Source organism: Jaculus jaculus, chromosome 5 (assembly GCF_020740685.1).
Source record: "Jaculus jaculus isolate mJacJac1 chromosome 5, mJacJac1.mat.Y.cur, whole genome shotgun sequence".
Taxonomy (NCBI): domain Eukaryota; kingdom Metazoa; phylum Chordata; class Mammalia; order Rodentia; family Dipodidae; genus Jaculus; species Jaculus jaculus.
Window position 1 is genome coordinate 3,062,690 of NC_059106.1, and position 25,240 is coordinate 3,087,929.

Consider the following 25,240-nt stretch of genomic DNA (forward strand, 5'->3'; position numbering starts at 1 on the left):
GAAATTCTGGTAGCATTGTTGCCCTGGAGGCCGAGGGCTGACATGGTTTGGAATCACTCAGTGCACTCAGGAACATATTTTAATTTCAGGGTAGGCGCAGAAACACGTGAAACCCGTCATTCCTGCATCATCTGCTCAGCTTGGAACAATATTTTCACGTAAAGATCAGCTTTGAATCAACAGATAGGAAGTAAGCTCAGCTATTTATTTCTCAAGTCTTATGAAACGCTATTAATAACAATATTTAACATCCACGAAGGCTTACTACATGTCGGGGACTGTGCTAAACACTGAATCCTCACAAAACCCTAAGTGCTAGGAGAGCTAGGGTAATCTTATTTTTCTGTATCCAAGACTACATCGCTAGTTTGGTCTGTTGCTATATGTAAAAACTTGACTTCCCACTTTTTGTTAAAGCCAACAAGAATGAATGAACTTCTCAGATTTACTAAGCTGCCGGCTTCCTACATGATTGTGGCTCTACTGATGCCCCATCCACCTTGTCTGATGAAGATGTCCCGCAGCCCCATGGTGACAGATGAAGCCAGTATGGAAATTAAGATGGTTCGTACATGAATAAAACAACCCAGGCTTGGGACAGTAACACACACAACAGAGCCTGTCGTAAACAAAATTGCTTTTCTTTTTAAATCAGGAATCTGGGGGCACAGGAGAGGGTGGCATACCACCTCGGTCTGGTCAGAGGAGCATACGCCAGTCTGTGAGTAGTCTCGGTCCAACGCGCCTCGCTGGTATCTTAGTCACCAGCGCGAGGTTCTGCACTCAAATCCCACACTCACTCAATAAGGAACAAAGAAAAGGGGGAGAGGGCAGACATTCTCGTCCACGAGGCTGACCAGCTGAAGCCATTCTGGGCTGCTGCTTGGGAAGAGCTCACTTAGGGCTAGCCTTCTTCTGCCTTGGTGACGACTCAGCAAGGGACAAGGACACTGAGACCTGCGGCCCCTTCGACACTTTGGGAACCAGCAGAACCAAGACAGACCCAAAGATCTGGTGTGGTCCGGAGGACGCCTGTTAAAGAGATTCTTGACACTCCCAATGCCTCTCTGGGGGGCCCGTGCGCATGCTCTCTGACCACACACACACCCAAGGACCTGTCTGACTCCAGGCTGGAGCCTTCTGCTCATGTTAGCACCCTTCCACAGCACCCAGCCTCCAAAACCAATCCCACGGGAAAGTGAAAAGGCACGTGAGGAGAGTATCACCAGAGAAACAGATGCCAGTGTTTCCAAACACTCAGCAAACACACAAAACAAACTTCATACACAGGGACAGGAAAAAAAAGGTCAAATTATATACAGGAAATATACGAGGTGTTTTCTGGCATTCAACTACGTGTTTCCCCTTGCAAGAGTTCTTGCTGGGGAAAGTGTCCACCTTACAAAAGAAATACTTTCTCTTAATAAATTAGACAAATGATTTTCCCTCATATTCTTTTTTTCAGAGCTTGGGATCACAAGGGGGAATTAATTCAACAGACTAGGCAAAAAATATAACTATAGTACAGGAAACCGTGGCTCCTGGTTCGGGCTTTCTCTCCCTATGGGGTTTTTATAGAGATAAGCACTGATAAGGCAGTGCAGGGGTGCAGCCTACACGTGAGAAGCACCTCTCTCCACACCAGGAAGGTGTTAGCCTCTCTCCAGTTTCCCCTGCAGGATCATCATATGTGGCCAAGTCTAAGGAGGCCTAAGAACCCATGTCCATGCAGGGGCCACCCATCTGTTGCTAATGCCCCTAATGACAGGAGTGTGGGGTTCATCTGCTCCAGCAGCCCAAATCCCACCAAAGGACTGGGGCTTACTTCCCGCTGCGCCTGGGCTGGGGAGTTAGGATGGGGAGACAGGCGTGCCCAGTCTTTTGGCACTGCAAATGAACTCCAAAAGAATGAGCCATTTTGTACATTCTGCTTTACATGGGTACGGGGGAATTGAACCCAGGTCGCCATGCTCTTCAAGAAAGCACCTGAACTGCTGAGCCATCTCTCCAGCCCCCAAAGAATTTACGGGACATAGCGCTCTGGGTCTTGACTCGGAGAAGACGAACAGGCCTCAACCAGTGATCTCTCCAGCTCCTGCAGGTAGTGACAAGGTCGCTTCCCAGCTTCCTGGCTTTTTGAATCCTGGGGGCCTCTTTCAGCAGCTCTCTACTAAGAAGGTTAAAACGGTCAGCATGGGCATCACCTCTCAGCTCACCGGCGCCCCTGCTGGTGGAATGCCCGCACTGCCTTGCACGGCCAGTGGAGCTCCCGGAAGAGCCCAGGAGGGGGCGCAGCTGCCCATGAATTGTGGGTCTGGGACCGCGGGCAAAATCCCTTACCCTGGGGTACAGCCAAGAGGCCCATCAAAGGAAAAAGCCCTTCCTCACAGTTTGGGGGCCAGTTCCTTCCTCTCGTACTACAGTAAGTTGCCCTTATAAAGCTTAAAGGAGTGAACACACGTTCCCACTTCCTCACTAAATGGGGTTCCTTCGGGTTTCTTGTGCCTGGGCAGAGGTGCTTAAAGGACCCCTTTGCTGATTCTCAGGGCAGAGCCCCTACCCCTATTATCTAGGAGTGGAGGTGCAATTTAGGTCCGTTGAGCAGCGATCTAAGGGGAGAAAAAGCCCTTGGCACATTTGGTTTTCTGAAATCAAGAAGCTGGAAGATTTCATTTTCCAGACGTAATGCTCCACGCTCTCCTTCTTACCTACAAAACAGAATTCTTGCTTTCCATCACCTCCAGAGGGTCCGACTAGTCACCAGCCTTGCTTAGCCCCTCTGCCTGACAGGCTCCACCTGACCACCCCTTCCCGCAGCAGGCAAGGCCTGGGAACACCGCATCGCAGATGTGTGAGGCCCCACCAGCCAGCCCCGGCTCGTGCGTGATTCAGAGCTCCCTAGAGGCAGGGGGGATTCACTCTTACACCCTCGTGGAGACAGTGTCTGGCTTTCTAGGACACTCACGTACACACAACACAAGGAATGCTTCCATGGGATGGTGGCTCACACACACCGACCCTGGAGCGTGAGATTCCTACATGCCTCACCCAGCCAAACCACTTCTTGGCCCACGAGTGGGGCTGCTCACCTACCTGCCATTGGGCCTGGAATAAGAGCTAGCCCCAGGGTCCCACCCTCTGCAAGCCACACCCACTGGGGAGTGGCCAGGACAACACCCAGCATTTAGCCTGAACTGCCCATGTTCTCATAGTGAACATCAAGTTCACAGACAGCCCCATTCTCTGGACACTAGCCGGGGCCATGGCAAGAGCCCAGCTCTGATCACACCACCAACTTTTTTTTTTTTTTCTTTTTTTTGGTTTTTCGAGGTAGGGTCTCACTCTGGTCCAGGCTGACCTGGAATTAACTCTGTCATCTCAGGGTGGCCTTGAACTCACGGTGATCCTCCTACCTCTGCCTCCCAAGTGCTGGGATTAAAGGCGTGCGCCACCACGCCCGGCACACCACCAACTTTTAAGGATTGACTTCATTCCTGCCCAAATCTCAGCTGTTCGGGGAACGGGGCTCAGAACCAGGCTCCAAGTTCAAAGGCAGCTCTGACGAGTCCTGAACTTCTGCTTCCCGTTAAAGTGAGGGACATGAGCGGGAGGGCAAGTTTACCACAAACCAGCAAACAAAAACCCCACAACCATGAATTTCTTTGCTAAAGGAATTCTAACCAGAAACTAGGTGTATGGGTAGGGAGGCAGGGTCCCGGGTAGGCATACAAGAAACTGGCCTCTCTTGCCAGCAGAGCAGTCTGACTTTGGAACCTGGCTGCCCCCTGAACATCACAGGCATGTCCTCTAGTGTCACTGGCGAGCACACAGAGGCCCCTCCGCCCTGTGACAGTGCCCTGGACAGTGACTGTTTCCAAAGCGTGGTTTTCTTGTGCTATAGTGCCACCTGCTTTCAGGAGCCAGGTACCCACAGCTGCTCCCAGCTACGCCGCCAACCCTACCTGGAGCCGACGGAATAACAGCATCTTGAAGGTGGATGATTAACAGTGTGGGAAAAAAAGAGGAAACCGATCAACCCCTTTCTTCCCTCCCCAGCCCCCTCCCTCCCTCCCAAATAAATAAGTTAATGGGTTTAGGAATGTTCCCATTAAAAGTTCTTTTCAATCAGCTCAATTTGTTTTGTTTTGATTTAAGTGATTCTTAAGACGTCGTTTGTAGTTTACGTGGGAGCAGCTGCTGCCACAGCCTCCCTACAGCTGCTCCTCACAAAATCAAAAGGGTGCTCATGGCACCAGGGGGAGCCAGGCTCCTGGCCTGACATCTGCTTTCACTTTTGTTTTGGTACCGGCTCCTGGGATTGTAGGCTCCAGCGGGAGCTGTACCAAATCCAAACCCGGGACCAAAAAGTTCAGGCTCTGCCAGAGTCCCTGAATGACTTCAGCCCCTGGCCTTGCCAGAGGAGCCACCTCTTCCCAGCTAGAATGAGTACAGGTGGCTACAGACAGTCTTTGCAGAGGGCCACCTGGCCTTTGATGAAGTCCCTGCAGGGGCAGGTCCTCCAGTGCCTGGGGTGTGCTCCAGCACAGCTAAACAGCAGGAGGTCTCCTTGGAACACGCAGTGCTTGCTCTTGGGGTCGAAAGAGGGTACCAGGATGTCCTTGGCCAGCTCTGAGCTCTTGCAGACCACCTCATATCTGAAGAGGAAAAGAAAGTTACATAGGTTGGAGATGGAAGGGGCAGAACTCACCTTCATCACCATCACTTGACCCCTGTGGAGGCATGCACGGGCACCGTCTCCCATGCTCCTGCCTCAAAATGAAGTGTGCCTTTGCCTTGGTCCTGCAATTTTCCACCTCTAGGAATCTCAGGGCCAGAAAAACATGCATGCGCCCAAACACATGAGCAGGGGCGTGACTTTGAGGGTATGTTGTTTGCGGAAGCTCTGTCTGTGATGGAGAAACTGGGGACAACCTATGTACGCACCAAGTGGGGAGTGGGTCAATAAACTATGACCACCCATACTTGGGGTTCTATGTAGCTATTGAGAAACGAATACGAGAGACACACATGCCGCAGGATGACAGCTGTCCAGAAGGGAAGCAGGCTATCAGACAGAATATGAAGTATGTGCAAGGCCAAGATGGAGTGCCAACTTTCTCTCAAAGCTGAGCAGGTTTGTTTCCTCAGTCTGGAACTACTGCTGGGCACAGGACTGAAGATACGTCAGTGTTTTGTTCCCAAAGGTATTGGCTTTTTTCAAGTAAATGTATATATATATGTATATGTACATATATACATACATACATATACATGTTATATGTGTGTGCATGTGTGTACAGGCCAAAGGTTGGTATCTTACTTGGTTGGTTGCTCCATGCTCTATTTATTTATTCATTTACTTGTCTGCAAGCACAGAGTGGGGGGGGAGAGGGAAATAGTGAGAGGAAAGGAGAGAGAACAGGTGTGCCAGGGCCTTCAGCTATAGCAAATTCCAGGTGTATGCACCACCTTGTGCATCTGGTTTATATGGGTCCTGGGAATTAAAGCTAGGTCTTTAGGCCTTGCAGGCAAGCACCTTAACAGCTAAGCCATCTCCCAGGCCCCCACTCTATTTCTGAGTCAAGGTCTTACACTGACCTGGAATTCACTGATTTGGCCAATGGGGATTTGCCTATCTCCACTTCCCCAGTGCTGGGATTAGAAGTGTGTGCTGCTAATCCATCAGACTTTTCTTTTTCATATAGTTGTACTGACCCGAACTAACTCAGGTCCTCATGCTTGTGTGGCAAGAACTTTACCAACTGAGCCTTTCCCCAGCCCCAACAGGTGGTTGGTTCTTAAAGGCCATGGACACCCAAATACTTAAAAGAATGTAAGCTGAGTGTGAATGAGGCTCCTGTTGGAGAAGAGAAATTAGTCTGGTTTGTTGAGTCACTAACTGCTAACTGGCCATGAACACGTCTGGACGGACCCAGAGGGCCTCACGCTGACAAGGCACTCAGCAGACTGCCAGGTAGCTAGCTGGGGCTTTACGCTACCAGTCCTTAGAAATGCACGAGCAAGTTATGCTCACGGAGTTCATTCCAGATAGTTTTACTGCACAATTACCATTCAGTCCAGCATTCTGGTAAGAAAACTCAAATCCCTTCCTTGAGGTGGGCGAGTAAGGGACAGCCCGGTGCAGTGTTTGGGTGCAGGGCAGCCCTACCGCGGCCCCCCTAGTGAACTCTGCACGGCTCAGGGAGGAGGAAGAGGAGAGGGAGGTCAACACAGGGCACGGCACTGGCTACTCTGTCCTCGGCCTGGGAGCCCTGAGCAGTTTTTAAGGGGCCAGTTTGCTGTCCTTCATCAAGGCTGCGCAGTGCTGTCGCTGTGGTGACTGAACCGCTGCTCCCGTGAACTCATGTGTTCCGAATGCCTGGCCCCCAGCCCATGGCAACTTGGGAGGCGGGGCCTTGCCGGAGGAGGTGTGTTACTGGAGGCAGGCTTGGGGTGCTACAGCCAGCTCCGCCTTGCCAGAGTTTGGCTCACTCTTCTGTTGCTGTTTTCCATCTGCTATGGCAGAGGTGATGTCCAGCCTCTGCTCGTGGACCTGCCCTGCCCTCAAGAGGCTGTCCCTTGAGACTGTAAGACAAAAGAGAAACCTGCCTCTCCTCAGCTGCTTCTGCTCAGGTGCTTTGTCCCAGAAGTGAAGGTGACTGCAACAGTCACACTGTCACTGTCACCCACCGTGATGGTCAATATTGTCAATGTGACAGGATCAGGAATCACCTAGGAGACAAAGCCCTAGGCATGTCTGTGAGGAAGCTTCTGGATTATGTTCACTGCAGTGGGAAGACCCTCCCTAACTGTGGGCAGCATGTCCCATGAGCCAGGTGGGGTCCAGAATTGAGTGAAAGGAGAAAACAATCATCACTCTGCTCCCGACTGCAAATGCAGTGTGAGCCGCTGCCTTGCTCCTGCAGCTACGCTTCTCCACCGTGATGGGATGTACATCCAACTGTGAGCCAAGATAACCCCTCCCTCCCTTCAGGCAGGTAGCTTGTTGAAGCACTGAGAAAATATGCAGGATGTGCCCATTCTGCAGGTGAGAAAACTGATGGGAACTGGTCACTTGCCTAGCTATTGGTGACTCTTCCTTCTCCCAAGGACCAGACCCTTACCCCAGAGGCAGGACACCTGTGGGCCCCTCATTAACTCTGAGCCACAGTGCCCAGGCCAGGAGCAGCTCTGTTTTGAGTCCCACGTGGGTCCCATTCCCAGAAAGCATCTAGTAGTTCCTTGGCCAGGAAGACTGTGCACAATGAGCCATGAATTCGGTGCCAAGTCTGGCCCTAGTGAGTTGAGACTTGCAATACAGAGTGGTTGGTCTCAAAAAGTTACCCTGCTCAGGGAGCTACTAGCAAAAAGCCATTTCCCCAATGGGACCCTGGAAACCAGGGACGATGCTGTGAAGCCAGAAACTTTTGGTACTGCTTTTGGTTCTGCAGGTCAGACTCCAGGCTGCTCCTAAACGTTCCCTGGCTGTGCACCAAGGTGCCGCCTCAGCCACCCTCGTCTGGTCCCGGCTTCTATGTGCACTGTGATGCCAGTCTTCCCACTACACATCAGGGAAACCAGGCCTGGCCCCGGAACTCCCACAGGAGACGCTGAGTCCAGGAGGGGCTTTCTTCCATGCTTAGGACAATGTGGTGCTCAGGAGGGACCAGGCTGGCTCAGGCGACCATGCAAAGTACCAGAGTACCATGGCCAGACATGAAGCCAGAACAGGGAGCAGGTGAGCCACTCCATTCCCTACATACCCACTTCTAGCACGGGCACTGCAATGGTTGGACTGAATAGTTGTTTATTTCACATATGCACGTAGGGTCGTTCTTCAGGCACCATACTTTTGTGAGACAGGGTCTTTCATTGGTGTAGAACTCACTGTTAGGCCAGACTAGCCACCAACCTCCAGAGACCCTCCTGTCTCTACTTCCCCAGAGGAGGGATTACAGGCATGTGCCACCAAGCCTGGCATTTCACAGAGGGGCTGGGGACCTGAACTCATGTTTGCAAGGCAAGCATTTTATCCACTGAGTCATCTCACCAGCCCTGGACTGAATATTTATAATTGCCATAGTAGTGTCTTTGTTCTTTTGGTTTGGGTTTTTGAGAATGGATCTCACTGAGGAGCAGGTTGGCCTTAAATTTACGGCCCTTCACGTGCTGGATTGCAGCAGTGTGCCACCACGCCCAGAAGCACTGTCCTGACTACTCCTAAGCAAGGCTCTGGGGGAGACCGCCTTATCAGAGCCTTAGGTTGGTGGGAGGCCAGACCATCCAGCAAATGTGTGGGACAGCGAGGGGTGTGCTGAGAATCAGAATGGCATCAAAGCTTGCTGGGTTCAGGTGTCCCAAGGCAGCATGGGCACCAGCATGTGGGATGGGGACTTAGAGAATGCAAAGCCCAGATGCTGGTGCCCAGAGAAACGAACAGCGTCCATCAGTCCCACAAAGCAAAGTTTCCAAGGCCCCTGGGGCAGCCTGGGCAGCACTTCGGGCACTACGCTTGCCTGGCTGCTAGGGGGACAACAGATGCGGCTGCACCATGTGTCCCCTGTCCCCAGGGACAGGGCAGAGAGGGGCTGGGGACCATAAGGCTTGGAGCAGCGCCTGGAGTCCGTGGGGGGCAAGTCTGTGTTGCTTCTTACACTTTCTGACTCCAGGGTCCAAGACCGTCCCCTGTCCCCCACAATGCCCCTCTGCTGGGAACCTGGCTGCTACCAGGGCCTCTGTTCTATGCCAACCTCCACTTTACGTTCTTGGGATCAACATTAGCAAACGAAAATCCTCCCCCAATGGTCAAGCTCAGACAGGCATTATTTATGAAAATACTTCACTCTACTCAAGTCCTAAATGGTCAGTGAGCCAGGTAACTGCAGCTGACAGATCAATGAAAATGCAGGTAAGCTGGGCGTGGTGGCGCACCCCTCTAATCCCAGCATGAGGGAGGCAGAGGTAGGAGGGTCGCTGTGACTTCCAGGCCACCCTGAGACTACAGAGTGAATTCCAGGTCAGCCTGGGCTACAGCGATACCCTACCTCGAAAAACAAACCAAAAAAAAAAAAAAAAAAAAAGTGTGGTGGCGCACGCCTTCAATCCCAGCATTTGGGAGGCAGAGGTAGGGGGATGGATGTGAGTTTAAGGCCAGCCTGGGATTACAGAGTGAGTTCCAATTCAGCCTGGACGAGGGCGAGACCCTGCTGGAAACAAACAAAGTGCAGAGGCATGTTCTTTGGGTGTTCACTGTAGTCTGCTCACTTTCCCACGTTGTTTTCCTACAACCCAGAGCATGTAAATGGAACCCAAGCATGTCTTTAGCATCTGCAAGGCTGAGCTGTCCCCAGCCTGCCCCACCCCAGAGACTCACTTCAGGATGTCCTTGTCCTTGTTGAGATGCTGGAAGAAAGATGGCTCACAGATGAGCTGGTTCTCCTGGCACACCTGCTTGCAGGACCGCCCGGGCTCGGCCAGCTTCACCTGCAGAGCACTCAGAGGCGGCCACATCACTTGGCCGTGGCAGAAGTCCTAGAATGATAATGAACTTGTCAGCCAAAGGGCCAAGTACGCAAGCCTGAAGGGGCATCTTTAGCCCTGTCAAGGAATTCTGACAGCAGGAGGCGCCACACAGGGAATAAGTGACGGCAGGGGTGGGCATGCCTGTCCTTGGGCCAGGCTGGGCCCACTCCCAACATCAGCTTCCGGGCTGGACCTGTAGCTCGGTTGGTAGAGTACTTGCCTACCATACGCACAGTCCTGGGTCCCCAGCACTTCATAAACCTGGCATGATGGACACACCTGTCAGTCATTATATATATAGGGAGGTGAAGGCAGGAGGATCAAAGTTCAAGGTCACCCTTGGCTACAAAGGAAGTTTGAAGCTAGCCTGGGCTACAGCTGTCTCAAAACAACACAAACAACAAAAACTCCTTCATTTCCCATGAGGAGCTTCTTCCAAGTCTCCCTCCTCCTGAGTCCCCACCCACCTAACTTGGCAGTTACCTCACGTGATGTCACACTAGCTTTATTTCAATGGCAAGATTCTGGCACTGTATGGTGAAAGTGACTGTGGGCATCTCTGGTGCCCCCTGACATGGTGCTATGTTCCTGCAGGGATCCAGGGCTTGCTAGTTGAAAATAGCTCCTTGGGGCTGGGGGGATAGCATGGGGGTTAAAGGCACTTGCCTGCACAGCCTGCCAGGCTGGTTTAATTTTCCAATACCTATGTAAAGCCAGATGCACAATGTGGCACACGGGTCTGGAGGAGTTATCTGCAGCAGCAAGAGGCCCTGGTGGGCTCATTCTCTCTCTCAAATTAATTAATTAATTGCAGGCTAAACACTTATTTTGGAACACTGACTCAACAGGTGGGGGAGGCTGGAGGAAGTGGTGTGTTCTGAGTAAGTCTGTGGGGTGGAGGAGCACATCACTCTGCCTTCTACAGGGAGCACAGATAACGGAGACCCAGGAAGGGGCAGTCAGGCCACCAGGAAATGACACTGCACTGGAAAGCATCAGCTTGGGTGTTGAGATGCTGGGGAAGGGAGAGGCAGGCTGCTCACTCTGACTCTCTTTAAGCTGAGATGTGACGTGAAAGGACCTGGCACCCAGCACCCCCTCTGCTAGTGCATAGGGGAGTGCAACCAAGGCACCCATCTCCCAGGGACAGCCACACCTGCCCAAGGTGTGGGAGAGCTAGGAGCCATGCTTTTTGGATGGTGTTTGGGAGTGCTGGTCATCAGAGGCACCAGGCCATGGATAGGGGCGCGGGGTGCACCGGGTGCCTTGCAGGAATCCAGTCCATAGACATGGAACACAGACACCAAGAAAGCTATTCTGGCTTGAGCCAGCTCGGCAGCAGTGGGGCCGAACAAAGGGCTGCATACCAGGCTGTTGCATTGAAACTGCTGATGTGTATTTACAGACAAATAATACTGAAGACAAGCAGGTTTCTACGCCCTGACAAAGGACTATACAGGACAGACAGACAGCTGTGTGGCTGGTGAGTTCCGCACGTGATAGGCCCTGTGGGGGAGCACAAAGCTGCCACCTTGTGCAGGCCGAGAAGCCTCCAGGAGGCACAGGGTCAGGAGCAGCCAGGTCTACTTCCAAACCCGCGTCCTGGCACAATGCTTTGTTTCCCTCAGCCCGGCCTCTTCCTCTGTGGACCAGGGAGTTAGTCATCTACAGCTCAGCTCCCAGGACCGGACACAGGAGGAAGTGGCTTGAACCACACCCCTGTTCTCACCCTGCACTGCAGAGGGGCTTTGCTGCCTGCCAGGGCCTCCAGCAACAGGAAGGGGCACACCTGGGCAAGCTACACTGTGAGGTTTGTTTTTATTAAGGGTTCCCTGTTAACTTTTTTTCTTCTTATTTTTATTTTTATTTATTTATCTGAAAGCGACAGACAGAGAGCATGATACATATACAGAGAGAGAACGGGTGCACCAGGGCCTCCAGCCACTGCAAACGAACTCCAGACACGTCCGCCCCCTTGTGCATCTGGCTAATGTGGGTCCTGGGGAACTGAGCCTTGAACTGGGGTCCTTAAGCTTCACAGGCAAGTGCTTAACTGCTACGCCATCTCTCCAGCGCGTGAGTTTTTTTTTTTAACCATGTGTGTAGTATGCATGTGTGTGTGGGGGGGGTGGGTTCGCATGTGTGTTCAAGTGCATGTGGAGGCCAAAAATGTCTGATGGCGTCTATCCACCCTATTTATTTAAAAAACAAGCTTTTGTTTCCTCTGCTGGGTGTGGTGGTGCATGCCTTTAATCCTAGCACTCAGGAGGCCAAAGTGGGAGGGTCCTTGAGTTCCAGGCCAGCCTGAGACGCAGTGAATTTCAGGTCATCCTGAGCTAGAATGAGACCCTCAAAACAATTTTTTTTAAAATTTGTGTTCTGTGTGTGTGTATGTGAGAGAGAAAGAGACACACATACACAGACAGTGGATGCACCAGGCCCCTTTGCCACTGCAAATGAATTCCAGACACATGTGCTACTTTGCACATCAGGCTTTACGTGGATAGTGGGGAATCAAACCTGGCCCGGCAGGCTTTGTGAGCAAGTACCTTCAACTGCTGAGCCCGCTCTCCAGCCTCCACCTCATGCTGGGACACGGAGTCCCGCATGAAGCCAGAGCTTGAGGATCTGGCTGACCCGGCGGTAGGTTCCCATGCTGCCTCCCAGCACCAGGATGACAGACATGTGCCACCATGTCTGGCTTTTACGTGGGTATTGGGAATCTGAACTCACGGCTTCACACTCGTGTGGCAGTCAACTGAGCCCTCCCCTGACCCCATGATCACACTTCTTAAAAGAAGCCTTGTCCTCACATTGCTTTTATTAAGCTGAAAAACAACCAAAGCCAAAACTTCTCCCAGATTCTCAGGCAGCCATTCTCCGGCCCATTCTACCTTTCCCATTCACCAGCCTGCAAGCTTGTTGACAAAACATGTAACCTTTGGAGACTCCATTTCCTGACCAGAAGAGAGAGGACGAGACAGTCGCGACGACTTCCTGCAGCTCTGGCTCCCTCCTCGTTCCTTTGCAGAGGGGCGTCTGAGCACCTCCTTCCAGGAGGTGAGATGCCAAAGGCAGCGGCCTCCAGCAAGCATGTGGTCTAGCACCCTTGTGTGTCTCTAGTATGATGACCAGGACCCGAAGAAGAAATCTAGAGCCTCAGCTGTCCCCCCTGAGGAGAGGGGCCATGACTCCTGGAGTCCCAGTGAATTGGGTGGCTAGCATACACAAATGCTTCACCCAGCAACAGGTGGGACATCTACAGGCAGATTCTAATCAACTGATTCCAGAATGGTCTAGAAATTTGGATTGTTTCATAATATATATAATAATTGCATAAGAGCGTTAAGATGCAGTTGAGTCTTCTGAAAGAGAAGTATGTGGGCAGAGAGAGAGGCACGCAGCCCTGGGTACCATTAGCAGGAGGACTCCACCTGACTCCTACTCACAGTGATGTTAGCACACACCAGGGGTGACGGCATGTGACAGACCCACGGTACCCTGAATGTGAATACAGAATGGGCCGGGGGGGGGGCACTGCTCTCTGCCATGACAGTATCAGTGAATCTGGCAGCTCAGGTCAGCCACAGACACAGGGCTCCAGCCATCCCGCTGGGCTTCACCAGGATGGCCTGGCATCCTCCCAGGAGTCTGTTCTCAAGACCAAGAATAGCAATTATTATAGCAGGATCTTCTCCAAGCTTAAGGAACCATCTGGAAAGTTTGCAGGGGATAAAACTGAACAGAGGGAGCCCAAAGGTGTCAGAAGAAAGTATGGCAGGAGGCCAGGGATGGGGCTGATTCTGGTCCACAGCCTCACAGATGCCTTTCAAGCTCATTCTGCCTGTCCTGCTGTCCTGCGTAGGCAATGGGGACAGTGCCACCCATCCTGAGTCCCTGTGCAGCTCTGAGAAGTGGTCATGTATGCCTGTAATACCAACACTTAGGAAATGGAGCCAAGAGGATCAGAAGTTCAAGGTCATGCTCAGTTACATGTATACCAAGTTTGAGGACAGCCTAGGATACATGAGACCCTTGCATCAAAAGAAAAGAAAGCAGAAGAGGTGAAGGGTGGCTGGAGAGATGGCTCAGTGAATAAAATAACAAAGCTGGCAGTGTAGTGGGTGTCTGTAATCCCAGCACGTCTACAGCAAGAACCTGCCGGGCCAGGTTTGATTCCCCACTATCCACGTAAAGCCTGATGTGCAAAGTAGCACATGTGTCTGGGAGACAGAATTTCCCAGAAGCTCTCAGGCCACAATGGTGAGCAATGAGAGCTGAGACCCTGCCTCAGACAAGGTGAAAGGTAAGGACGGAGACACATACACACATGCACGCGCTCTCTCTCTCTCACACACGTACACACACACGAGAGAGAGAGAGAGAGAGAGAGAGAGAGAGAGAGAGAGAGAGAGAGAGAGAGAGAGAAAGGCTGCTAAAGATAACATTCCAAGGTGGACCACTGCTGTGGGTTGTGTTGCTTCTGGCAGCTCATCCATGACAGCTGCTTCTGCATCCAGCTGCTCACAGGGCACAAGCAGCACAGAAATCCCAAACCCCGATGGGTGCAAAGCCACAGGGCGATCAGGAGGCCAAAGGCCTTCCGTTCTGTTCAGCAACAGCCCAGGCCAACGTGGCGATGATGCTCGCTTCACTGTCTCACTCTAAGTACACATTCATTCATTCAACAGATCCTTGCTAAGAGGCAGATAAGCATGCATTCATTCACAACTTTACAAATGACTATTAAAGCCTCATGCAGCTGCCAGAAACAGGACATGAGGAAGACACGGGCCCTGGCCTCACAGGTCCAATGTCCAGTAAGAGGGGTGGGCACTTACCACAGATGGCCACGCACAGTCACTGCAAAGCCCCTTGAGGAGAGAAAGGACTGACTGCGCGGGAGGAGAGAGCGGTGGTGATGGCAAGCAGAGAAGGTTCCAGGAGATAGGCTGGGTTTTGGAGGCTGAGTTGTTGTTGGTAGATTGCCACTAACATGGCGCTAGCTTTGCAGGTAACTGGCCCTCAATCAAGAGCCACTGCAGCAAACTGCATGGTTTTGGCCTCCTGGAGGCTTTGATAGTAGCAAAAATTTTTTAAAAAGGAGATTATTCCAACCCAACAAGGCATCTCTGCAGCCAGGAAGAGAGATAAGCAGTTGTTTACAATCTGGCTAACAAGCCCACTCAGAGCGCACACCATCTGCATTTCTCTCTAGCGGTTCTTCCCACCAGTCACAGCGTTTCTCGAGTGTGTCTGACAATTCGGAAACTGCCCTGCAGTGGCTGCAAACCATACTGAGACAAGTTTGCCTCCAGCGGGGTTTTCAGGCAAAGCAATGTTCTAGGCAAATAAGTAAGGTGCTGCCACCAGAAGGGAGGCTCAGACCTGCACCCAACATTCGAAGGCTGAGGGAGCTCCTCTCAGGAGAAAGCATGGGCATATGGCTCCCCCACCGGGCTGGCTTTGCCAGGTGGGAAGGGCCACATGTTTGGATCAAAGCAACAGCTTTGGGACAGAAGGGCCAGGGAAGGGTGCTGAGCACGGCATGCTGAGGTCTTCTCCATAGGCCTCCACCCCATCCAGTTCTGATCAAATTCCTGCTCTATTTTTGAGAAAAGTTATCACTCTGTAGCCCAAGCTAGTCTAGAACACTTCATGTACTTCCGGATGGCCTTGAACTAGAGGCAATCCCCCTGCTCAGCCTCTTGAGTGCTGGGATTATGAGTGTGGCAGCCATCAGCAGCTTTGGCCAAATTCTGAACAGCGTGTTCAGTCCATGGTATGTTGGGGTACCACTGGGAACTAAGAAGACAGGCTGGGGAGGGAAGGTCTGAAGGAGGCAGTGAGAGGGAGTAAGGCCACAGAGTTCCAGGACAGGCATATCCCTGGGGCTCACTGGCTAGTCAATCCAGCCTGACTGGAAAATCTGGGTTCGTGAAACCCTGTGTCCCCATAAAAGAGGTAGATGGTGGCTGAGGAATGACATGTACGGTTTTCTTCTGGCTTCCTCACACATGCACACACACATGAGCACCCATCCATGCATGTGTGCCTGCATGCATGAGAGTTGCTTGTCTGTGAATCCTAAGGATCCAGGTGCGGTTCCCTAGGACCCACGTAAGTCGGATGCACAAGCTGGTACATGTGTATGGAGTTTGTTTGCAGTGGCTGGAGGCCCTGTCACATCCATTCTATCTGCCCTCCCACATTAAAAAAAGTAAAAACTCAAAAAAATCAACTGTAACATTACTCTTCCTCCAAAAGATCCTGCTAACCTCTCTGGCCAGAGGAAATCCACAGTCCTCTGCAAACCCCAAGCAGCTGGCCTTCTATGGCTCTTGCAGCTTGGTGGGACAGAAAGGGCAATCTTTAAAGGGTTCAGGGACAAAAGCCCCACGCCACTCCCAGGAAGGACTGCAGAGCCCAGATGGAGTGAGCACTGCAGTGCAGGAACCTCCTCTGGGCTGCAGGCTTCCCCTCCCTCCCGAAGCACCCTTCTCGGTGTCCTTGGGGCTCTTTGAGGATGTTCTGCTGCCCTGTGAGAACAGGAGCACCCCACGCTCTAAAATACTGGAGCCACAGCAAACAGAGACCCAATGTGTGATCCAATGGGGTCCTGGCTTCCATCTGGCATTGGAGGAACATTATGAATCGATAGAACTGCAGAGATAAACTCAAAATAGCCCCTTCGTTACTCATTTTGGGGTACTAGGAGAATGTCTCAATCATAAGATTCGTAGAAAGTCTACTTTTGGGGGACAAACGTATGTGTGTTGTGGCATGTGTGTACGGGTGTTTGTATGTGTGTGCAGGTGTGCATACATGCTTGCACACGAGTGTAGAGGCCAGAAGTCTCCAATTGCTCTCCACCTTATTTTTCAGCAGGGTCTCTCACTGCACCCAGGGCTCACTGACCAGCTAGAGGAGCTTGTCAGCAAGCCCCACGGAGTCTCTTGTCTCCACCTCCCAAGTGCTGGGATAATAGCTGCGGCCACCAGGCATGGCACTTTTATGTGGGTCTGAGGATGGAACTGAGGACCTCATGTTTGTGAGGCAAGTACTTTACCCACTTAGCCACCATCTCCCTGGTGCTCCTCCACCGACTTCAAACAACTGGGCAGGCTGATCTCCAACTTGAGATCCTCCTGCCTCAGCCTCCCCATGCACTGGGATTGTAAGTGACAGCTACTGCAACATTACTCTTCCTCCAGAAGATCCTGGTAACCTCTCTGGCCAGAGGAAATCCACATGCTGCGGGGTAGATGGGCCGGGGAGGGTGCACTCTGCCAGCCGGCGTGTCCAACAGTGTTGAGAGTGCTTCCAAGCACCGTGTTCCAGGGTCTGCTCTGAGCATTTCCTGTGCACTGGCTTACATGACACTCATACCAACACCACAAAGATTCTAGTATCCTTATTTTACAAAGGGGAAACCTAGGGCGCAGAGAGCCCGAGTAATAAATATTCAAGTTCTACAAACACAGACTCAATCTGCCGGGAGCTGAATCCAGATGGCCAAGCTCAGAGCGTGCCTGGGGACATGGCTCAGTGGGTAGAGCGCTTGCGGAAGAAGCATGAGGACCTGAGCTTAAGTCCCAGGACCTACACACAATGCTGGGCCCGGTGGTCCAAGGTCGTAGTCCAAGCTCTGGGGAGGAGGAGGAGGCAGATCCAGGTACTTACTGCACAGCTGATCCAGCCTACCTGATGACAGAGCCTGTCTAAAAAGAGGTGGATGCAGCACCAGAGGATGACGTATGAGATTGTCCTCTGGGCTCCATACACCTGTGCATAGGTGTGTGCATAAACATGCACACCACGCCCACATATACAAACCAAGAACAGAACAAAAACCAACAAAACCCAGCTGATCAGACTGCCTGAAGCCTGAGCCTCAGGCTCCAGCCCCGCCCCCCTCCGCCTCCCTCTCTGAAACGCTCACCGCGACGCCACTCTGTGAGGACTTGCGTTTCCACTCCACTGACTCTACCTGCAGCTGCCACAGTTCTTGGGGCCCCATTGCATGAACCTCACAACCCGATAAAAGGAACCCCTTATTTCTGGCACCCAGTCAAGGGGATCTGATTCTTCTGTCCACAGGGGATCTAGGCTGGTCTATTTCTAGCTCCGAGTTGCTTTGGAAGCCTGAGGAATTAGAACTTTATAAAGAACAGTGAGGAAGCTTATGCCTGTCACTTCCAGGAGCATAAACAGCAGGATCCAGACACTGTTGGAGGTATTGGGCCTGGGGGCGTTTCTCCCTTGCTTTGGAACTGAAATCATGCTATTATTTTTTTTTTTCCACCTAAGGTTTCATTTGAAAAGGAACATATTTGAAAAACCATAAAAAAGCCATAACATGTTCAGTATTACTGTGTATATACCATTAAAGGAATGCTTAGAAAAAGTAGTTTTGATCCTAGCATTTAAAAAAATATATATTTAATTTATTTGAGAGAGGGAGAGAAAGGGGGAGAGAGAGAAGGAAAGAAAGAGAATGGGAGGGTCAGGACCTTTAGCCACTGAAAACAAACTCTAGATATATTTGCTACCTTATGCATCTGGCTTTATGTGGGTACTGGGGAATGGAACCTGGTCCTTAGGCTTTGCAGGCAAGTGCTTAACTGCTGAGCCATCTCCCCAGCCCTGCATTTCTTTATAGGGTGAGAAATTAAGGCAGGATAGAATCATCTGTCTGTCCTTCATCCTTCCCAAGTCCTCACTGTTAGATTTCAAGAAAGCTTCTGGTGAAGGGTGGAGAGAAAGGATGAACTCTTCCTTAGTTAGGACGCTAGCTCACTAAGGGAGTCATTAGTACCAGGGACAGCGCAGTGTGAGTGCTGAAGGAGAGTTCCGACAGTACCTGTGAGACAAAAAAAGCCCTTGCTCTTATGTTTCCAAGGGCCTCTAAACTGAGGTGTGGCCTGACTGCTTGCTCTGTGCTCCCCTTCCCAGAGACCCTGCATCTGTGTACTTTGACAGTGACAGCAAGGACCGGGAGGTGACAGACAAGCTGCAGGAGTGTGGCCAATCCCTTTCGGGTAGTCACACCTGGTCTGTTAAAGTGAGTGGCATCTGTAAGATCTACAAAGACTCCATCTTTTACTATAATTTTATGGTACGTGTTTTTGTGTGCGTGTGTGTGAAGTGTTGCTTATACGTGTACCAATGGACATGCCCTTTGCACACACAAGTGGAAGCCCGAGGAGAGGCCAGGCCTCCTCTTTTGCTCTTCTGACTTCTTCCCTGAAGATGAAGTCTCTTGCTGAAACTGGGGCTGCAGCTTTTTCCATCAGACTGGCTGACTGCTGAACCCCCGACTTCTCCTGCCTCCCCCACCCTCAGCGCAGGGCTACGGGTGTGGGTGCTGAGATCAAACTCAGGCCCCTATGCGTGTGCAGCCAGCCGTCTTCTCCATTCAGCCACCTTCCCGGCCCGCGGCCCTGTCCTGGCCCTTTCTCTCTGTCCTAAGCACGCATGCAACCGTTCACTGTTACAGAGAACAAACCCAAGGGAAGACTGGCTCCCTTGCTGATCATGAATGTGCTCTACTTAGAATTACAACAAGCATGGATGGAGGCATGGCCTACATCAAGTTGGGAGGTGGAGACAGGAGGATTTCTAAAAGTTCAGCTAGCCTCGTGAATGCAGAGGCAATCGATGAGAAGAGAGATGTGGAAGGTGAGGACGAACATCTGAGGGTGTCTTCTGACCTTCATATGTGTGCCTTGGCACAACCACACTCTCTCACACACATGCATACACACACACACACACACATACATACCAGATTAAAAAAAAAATCAAATTACAACAAGCCATAGGGAACCATCTGGAATTTTCCAAAGCAGGCTATAACCACAGAAAAGCCAGGAGACCCCTCAAGGAAACAGGAAGTGGGACCCTGTCAAGGAGGACAGTCTTCTGAAGGGCTTACCTGCTTCTCAATGAAAGCATTGATCCTCTGTAGCATGCCCTCACACGTGAACTCATACGGCATATATGGCTCAATCTGCAGAGACAACAGACAACACAGCGCTGTCAACAGGGACAGAGGACTCTGACCTGATACATTCAGCACATAGGCACTCACCTTGGAGGTGGCCTCATCAGGGGGTGGAACTAGAAAGACAGGTCTGGAGGTGAACACACAGGGCTCAGACTTTATTGTGATCTTTCATGGAGGTAGACCCTGAGCTAGCAAAAATCCACCTCTTAAAACTATGGTGATTATATAGGAGAATACTCAGACTGGCAAGCCTTCAACTAAAGGTGGGCATTGTCACTTGACAGCAGGTGAGCTGCACAGGTTCAAGTCTATAGCCATTGATCATCTGCAGCCCCCCAACCTAGGCAGAAATCCCAGGAATTTAGCAAACGTCTACTGACTGAGCGCATGGTCGCTGCTCTGGGACAGGCACAATGAGCAGCTCAAGAACCACCAATGGTGACAAAGGCTGTGGTCTGCATTCACAGGCCTGGTTTGTGTGCACATAAAGAACACATGCTATGCAAACAGGAGGTTAAAGGGCCTCAAGGAGCACAGACTGGGTGGGTGAGAAGCAGAATGGATGTCGGATTGTGCTGGGCTTTTAAGGCCATGTCTTGGGAGGGTTCAGATTTTTTTTTTTAATTTAATTTATTAGTTTTCTTTTCAGTAAATACAGGCAGTTTGGTACCATTATTTAGGCTCATCTGTGATCTACCCCCTCCCATTAGACCCTCCTTGTTATTGAAAATGGGTCGTGCATTGTGGAGTTAGCCCCCAGTTATTAGTATGATAAATGTCTCTGAAAATCATGACCCAACATGTAACTCTGACATTCTTTCTGCCCCCTCTTCCGCAAGATTTCCCTGAGCCATGTTGGGTTCATTTTTGGTCTGCTTCAGTGCTGAGGTGTTGGGGGCCTCTGAGGCTCTGGCTCTCTGATTTGGTAGGAGTTGATTTTTCTCTGCATTGATCTCCTTCCCCTTTGTGCTGGTATCCAGTTCACAGGAAAACATCACCCTTGCTTATTTCGCCAGTTGTCCTTAGTTTCAGTTGGGCCCCTTCTGAGGTATGTTGGGGCAGCTCTCTTCTTAGGATTTTTTTTTAACACATGTGTATATGTGTGTGGTATGTATGCACGTGGAGGCCAGAGAACAATCTTGGGTGTTGTTCCTTGGGTGACCTCCACCTCCTTTGACATAGGGTCTCTCACTGGTCTTGAGCTTATCAAGTAGGCTAGTCTGGCTGACCAGTGAGCTCCAGGGATCCACCTGGCTTTGCAAAATCCTACCTCTCCTTAAAAAGTTATTACTTTTTTGTGTGTATGAGGGGATATATAACTGTCATGCATGAACCATTTTGCACCTGGCTTCTACATGGGTGCTAGGGAATCAAATCTGGGCCAAATAGGCTTTGCAAACAAATTCCTTTAACCACTGGTCTATCTCCTTAGCCTGCTTACTTATCCCTAATAGATGTAAAATAACTCAAAATGCTGCCTTCTACTCAAAGGGTTCCTTTTCATCATTCTGCTAGTTTTCTACATGGTGCTTCTGACACTGAACATCTACTTGTGTTACACTTCTGTTTATGTAAAAATATTACTTCCTCCCTCCCTCTATCCCATCCATCCATCAGGTATATCACAATGCTGATTAGTGGGGATATAGTAAGGAGATTAGATATGTATGTATTGCCCTTATGTTGCTTGTAGTGTATGGAAAATTCAGAAAATACAAATAAACAATACTGGCTAAACACTATGTGGAAGACACTAAGCACCTTGTATATGTGAAGCAGGCTCAAGTGACCAATGAAGGCGGTAACAGCTCTCTATGACAGAGGAGGGAAACCCAAAGTGAGTCCAGCCCACACTCATGGCCATACTTACATTCACACTTAGAACCAAGTGGTAAATGTGCTGTGATATGAGAAGTGCAGGGAAGGGTGGACCTCACAGCAATCTCAGGAAACCTCAGCTCATACACCACAGGATGGGAAACCTCCCATGGGAGCAGCCAGGCTCCCTTGTGCTAATGGAAGCAGACCTCATCATCCTGCTCCCAGAGTGGCTCAGAGTATGCTCTGTACACAGCAGGTGCTTACTAAATGCATGCTGAATTGATTGGAAGAGTCCAGTTTACTTACTTTGACAAGATTCCACCTGATGTTTAGGTAGAGAAACAGTCTATAAAAACAGAGCATATCCTCACTAGTCTTTACACTCCCTTTCCCCACTGTCTTTGCAGATCTACACAAGTCACACAATCAGGTCATGCAAGCAAGCATAACTGAAGCCCCTCTCCCCAGGTCTGGGACCAGGAGCCCTTACACCCACATCTGGGTGCTGGCTTTGTTTCCACTTCACAGAACATCCATGGAATTCTCAGCTTGGCTGTCTCCTGACTCCAGCTAGTGTGGGAAAGCCCTATTTGTTGCAAGCCAGGGTCTATGATGCTTTCCCCATACTCCAGGCCACAGTGCACATGAGGGAGGTGGAATAAAGAAGTGACCTTCTGATTTAGAATTGCTTTCACTGCGTCTTCTACTTCCTCCTGATTGTTGAGGTCCACGGTCCAGACGTGTGGCCGGCCAATGAACACCTCTGCGTAGGGATGCTGGGACGTCAGCTGGAAGACAGAAAACAAGCTGTATATCTATTCCACATACTAGATGTTCTTTTTGAGACTTCATCTGGAAGTGGTCACCATTACAGAAAAATCACCATGGCAAAAGCAAAGTCACTGAAGGCCTTAGTTTCAAGAAAAATGTGTTCACATTGGTATTTACCACATTAACAACAGCTACACATGTATGTGTGATGGTGTTCGGCTGAAAGTTTCATTCCTTTGTGTGGGAGGTATGCATGTGCTCACATGTTTGTGCACACATGCATGTGGAGGCTAGTGGTTAATACTGGGTGCCTTCTATTGATTTTCCACCCAGACGAGGGCTTCCACTGAACTTGGAGTTCATTGATTGGGCTAGACAAACTAGCTAGAAGTTCCAGGGATCCACCTGTTTCCCTGTCCCAGTGCTGGGGTTATAGGTGTGTGCCACCATGCCTGGCATTTTATTTAGGTGCTGGGGATCTGCACTTTGATTCTCATGTGCATTCGATCCACTGAGCCATCCCCTCCACCCAGGCTCTGTTTTATTACTTTTTTTTTATAAGTCACTTCTTTTTAAAATTTTATTTTTATTTATTTGAAAGAGAGAGAGAGAGAGAGACAAAGAGGCAGACAAAGAGAAAGAGAATCGGCACGCCAGGGCCTCTAGCCACTGCAAACCAACTCTAGGTACATGTGCCACCTTGTGCGTTTGATTTTATGTGGGTACTGAGGAATTGAACCTGGGTACTTTGGCTTTGCAGGCAATAGCATTAACTGCTAAGCTATCTCTCCAGCCTCAGTTTTATCACTTTTAAATACAAATATGCATTGCAAGAAGAAATGAAAATCTTATTTTCTACTATAATTCTTGGCTATGTAATACTGAAATACATAGTATCTTATTAGAAATTATTTCCCCTTTTGGCTGGGGAGATAGCTTGGTTAGTAAAGTATTTCCTTTCAAGCACGAGGGCATGAGTTCAATCCCTACAACCCATGTAAAAATTCCAGTGATGGTGGTGCATGCCTGTACTCCCAGCACTGGGGAGGTGAAGATGGGCAAATCCCCAGGATTTACTTGTCAGGCAGTCTGGTGTAACTGTTGAGCTCCAAGCCAATAGAAAGCCCCTGTCTTGAAGGAGCTGGATGACATCTTGAGGATCATACTTGAGGCTGTCCACTGGTTTTCACATACCAGCACATGCGTGCTCACACATACACTAGCAAAAAATTATTTTCCTTTTTTTTCTTCATATTAGAGATAGAAAATTTTAAATATTACTGACATAAGCAGGATACAATACTTGAAAATTTCATCTCAGAGCAGGAAGGCAGGGGTACAAGTCACTGAGCTCCAGCTGTAGCCTCTGCTTCCAACTACACAGGGAAACGATGCAAGAAAATCTCATGACCCTGAAGTCACAGCATGTCTTGATCTCTCTCCTTTTTCCTCTAGCCACAGCTCTCGCTGCCACTTAGACTTGCTATCCTTCTGATAATCATCTTCTTTTCTGGGCTCTAGGGTCAGTGACAGAGGCTCTGCAGGATCAGGAGGCCATGGGAAACTGTTGTTTTCCTCCCTGATCTGTACAAAATGTTTTTCTATGCATGTGTGTGTGCATGTTATAGAGACCAAAAGACAACCTTGGCTGTCATTTCTCAGGAACACCATTCACCTCCTTTTGAGGCAAGGTCTCTCCTTGGCTTGGGGCTCATCATTTAGGCTAGATCAGCTGGCCAGTGAGCCCCAGGGATCCTCATGTCTTTGCCTTTGCAGTGATGGGATTACAAGTGCATGCCACCATGTCTAGCATTTGACATGGTTGTGGGGACCAAATTCAGGTCCTTGTGCTTGCAAGGCAAACACTTTACTAACTGAGCCATTTCTCCAGCCCTGTACAAAATGTTTTTTTTTTTTTTTTTTTTTTTTTAAGGTAGGGTCTCACTCTAGCCCAGGCTAACCTAGAATTCACTATGTAGTCTCAGGGTGGCCTCGAACTCACGGTGATCCTCCTACCTCTGCCTCCCGAGTGCTGGGATTAAAGGCGTGCGCCACCACGCCTGGCTGATGTATGAAATGTTTTGATTCAACACATATCACTGAAGTTCCAGGTTGTGCCAGGCATTGAGTTAATCACCTGCCCATACATTATTTATCTGGTTTCTCAGGTATCACAAGGATGCTGAGATTCTGGGGCATTTATGCCTCCCCAAGACCACATAGGCAGAAAACAGCAGAGCCAAGTTCTAATTAAGACTCTCCAATAACTTATCAGCTCTGAGCAGAAAAGAAGATGATGTCTTAGAAGCATGTCACTGAATCTTAACACAAAGATGACAAAGCCATTTAATCACACACATTAAAAACAATCCCAGGACTATATTAGACCTTCTCTGAAGATGAGCAAAATGCCACTTCAATTTTACTTTGTGGGCTGGAGAACAAACTAATTAGTCCTTCCTCTGAAATCAGAGTGAATTAAAGTTGCCATCAATTTTGCTATTTAGCAATTTACATATTAGCATCAGTCTTTCGCTCTTCCCCACTTTTAAGGTCCCTGCTTATTTACCAGGTTGTGATAAACACTTAGAAAACACAAAATGCAGAGCCATTATCATTTTATTTGCTTACATTTATTGAGGTTACTTAATTTTATACATGAGGCATCTTGCAATCCATTAGCCTGCTCTGAAGGTATGCTCCTCCTTGCTCATTATTAAGGATTGTCTGCGCTCAGCTACATTGCTGTATAGTGGTCACTACATTTGCTGGACTATACCTTGTAAAAGCAGTCGAAGTCTTCATTAATATGAGACATGTCTTCAGACTGGCTACTACACCTCCAAGAAAATATAAGCTTTTTTAATTCTGTATGTATTTTGTGTGCATATGGCGTTCATGTATGAGTGTGGCATGTGCGTACATGTGTGGATGCACGTGGGTGGGGACCAGAGTCAATATCGAGGGTCTCCCTCAGCCACTCTCCACTTGGATCTCTGAAACAAGGTATCTCCCTGAACCCAGAGCTCACCGATTTGGTTAGACTAGCCAGCCAGCAAGCCCCGAGGACCCCGTCTCCCCCTCCCCAGTGCTGCGGTTACAGGCACTCTGCTGCTT

At 50.0% G+C, this 25,240-nt stretch overlaps 1 protein-coding gene across 5 annotated transcripts in view; it reads right to left on the reverse strand.

The window, feature by feature from the left end:
- Positions 1–4,080: 4,080 nt before the first annotated feature.
- Positions 4,081–25,240, reverse strand: part of Mgat5 (alpha-1,6-mannosylglycoprotein 6-beta-N-acetylglucosaminyltransferase) — a 307,809-nt gene continuing 286,649 nt past the window's right edge. For all 5 annotated transcript variants that reach the window (XM_045151121.1, XM_045151124.1, XM_004668162.2 and 2 more), the window contains 4 exons: positions 22,024–22,140; positions 19,460–19,534; positions 9,374–9,531; positions 4,081–4,655 (listed from right to left, as the gene is read on the reverse strand). In XM_045151121.1, the coding sequence (XP_045007056.1) occupies positions 4,457–4,655; positions 9,374–9,531; positions 19,460–19,534; positions 22,024–22,140 (549 nt within the window). In that variant the 3' untranslated portion in view covers positions 4,081–4,456. The remainder of the gene's footprint in view (positions 4,656–9,373; positions 9,532–19,459; positions 19,535–22,023; positions 22,141–25,240) is intronic.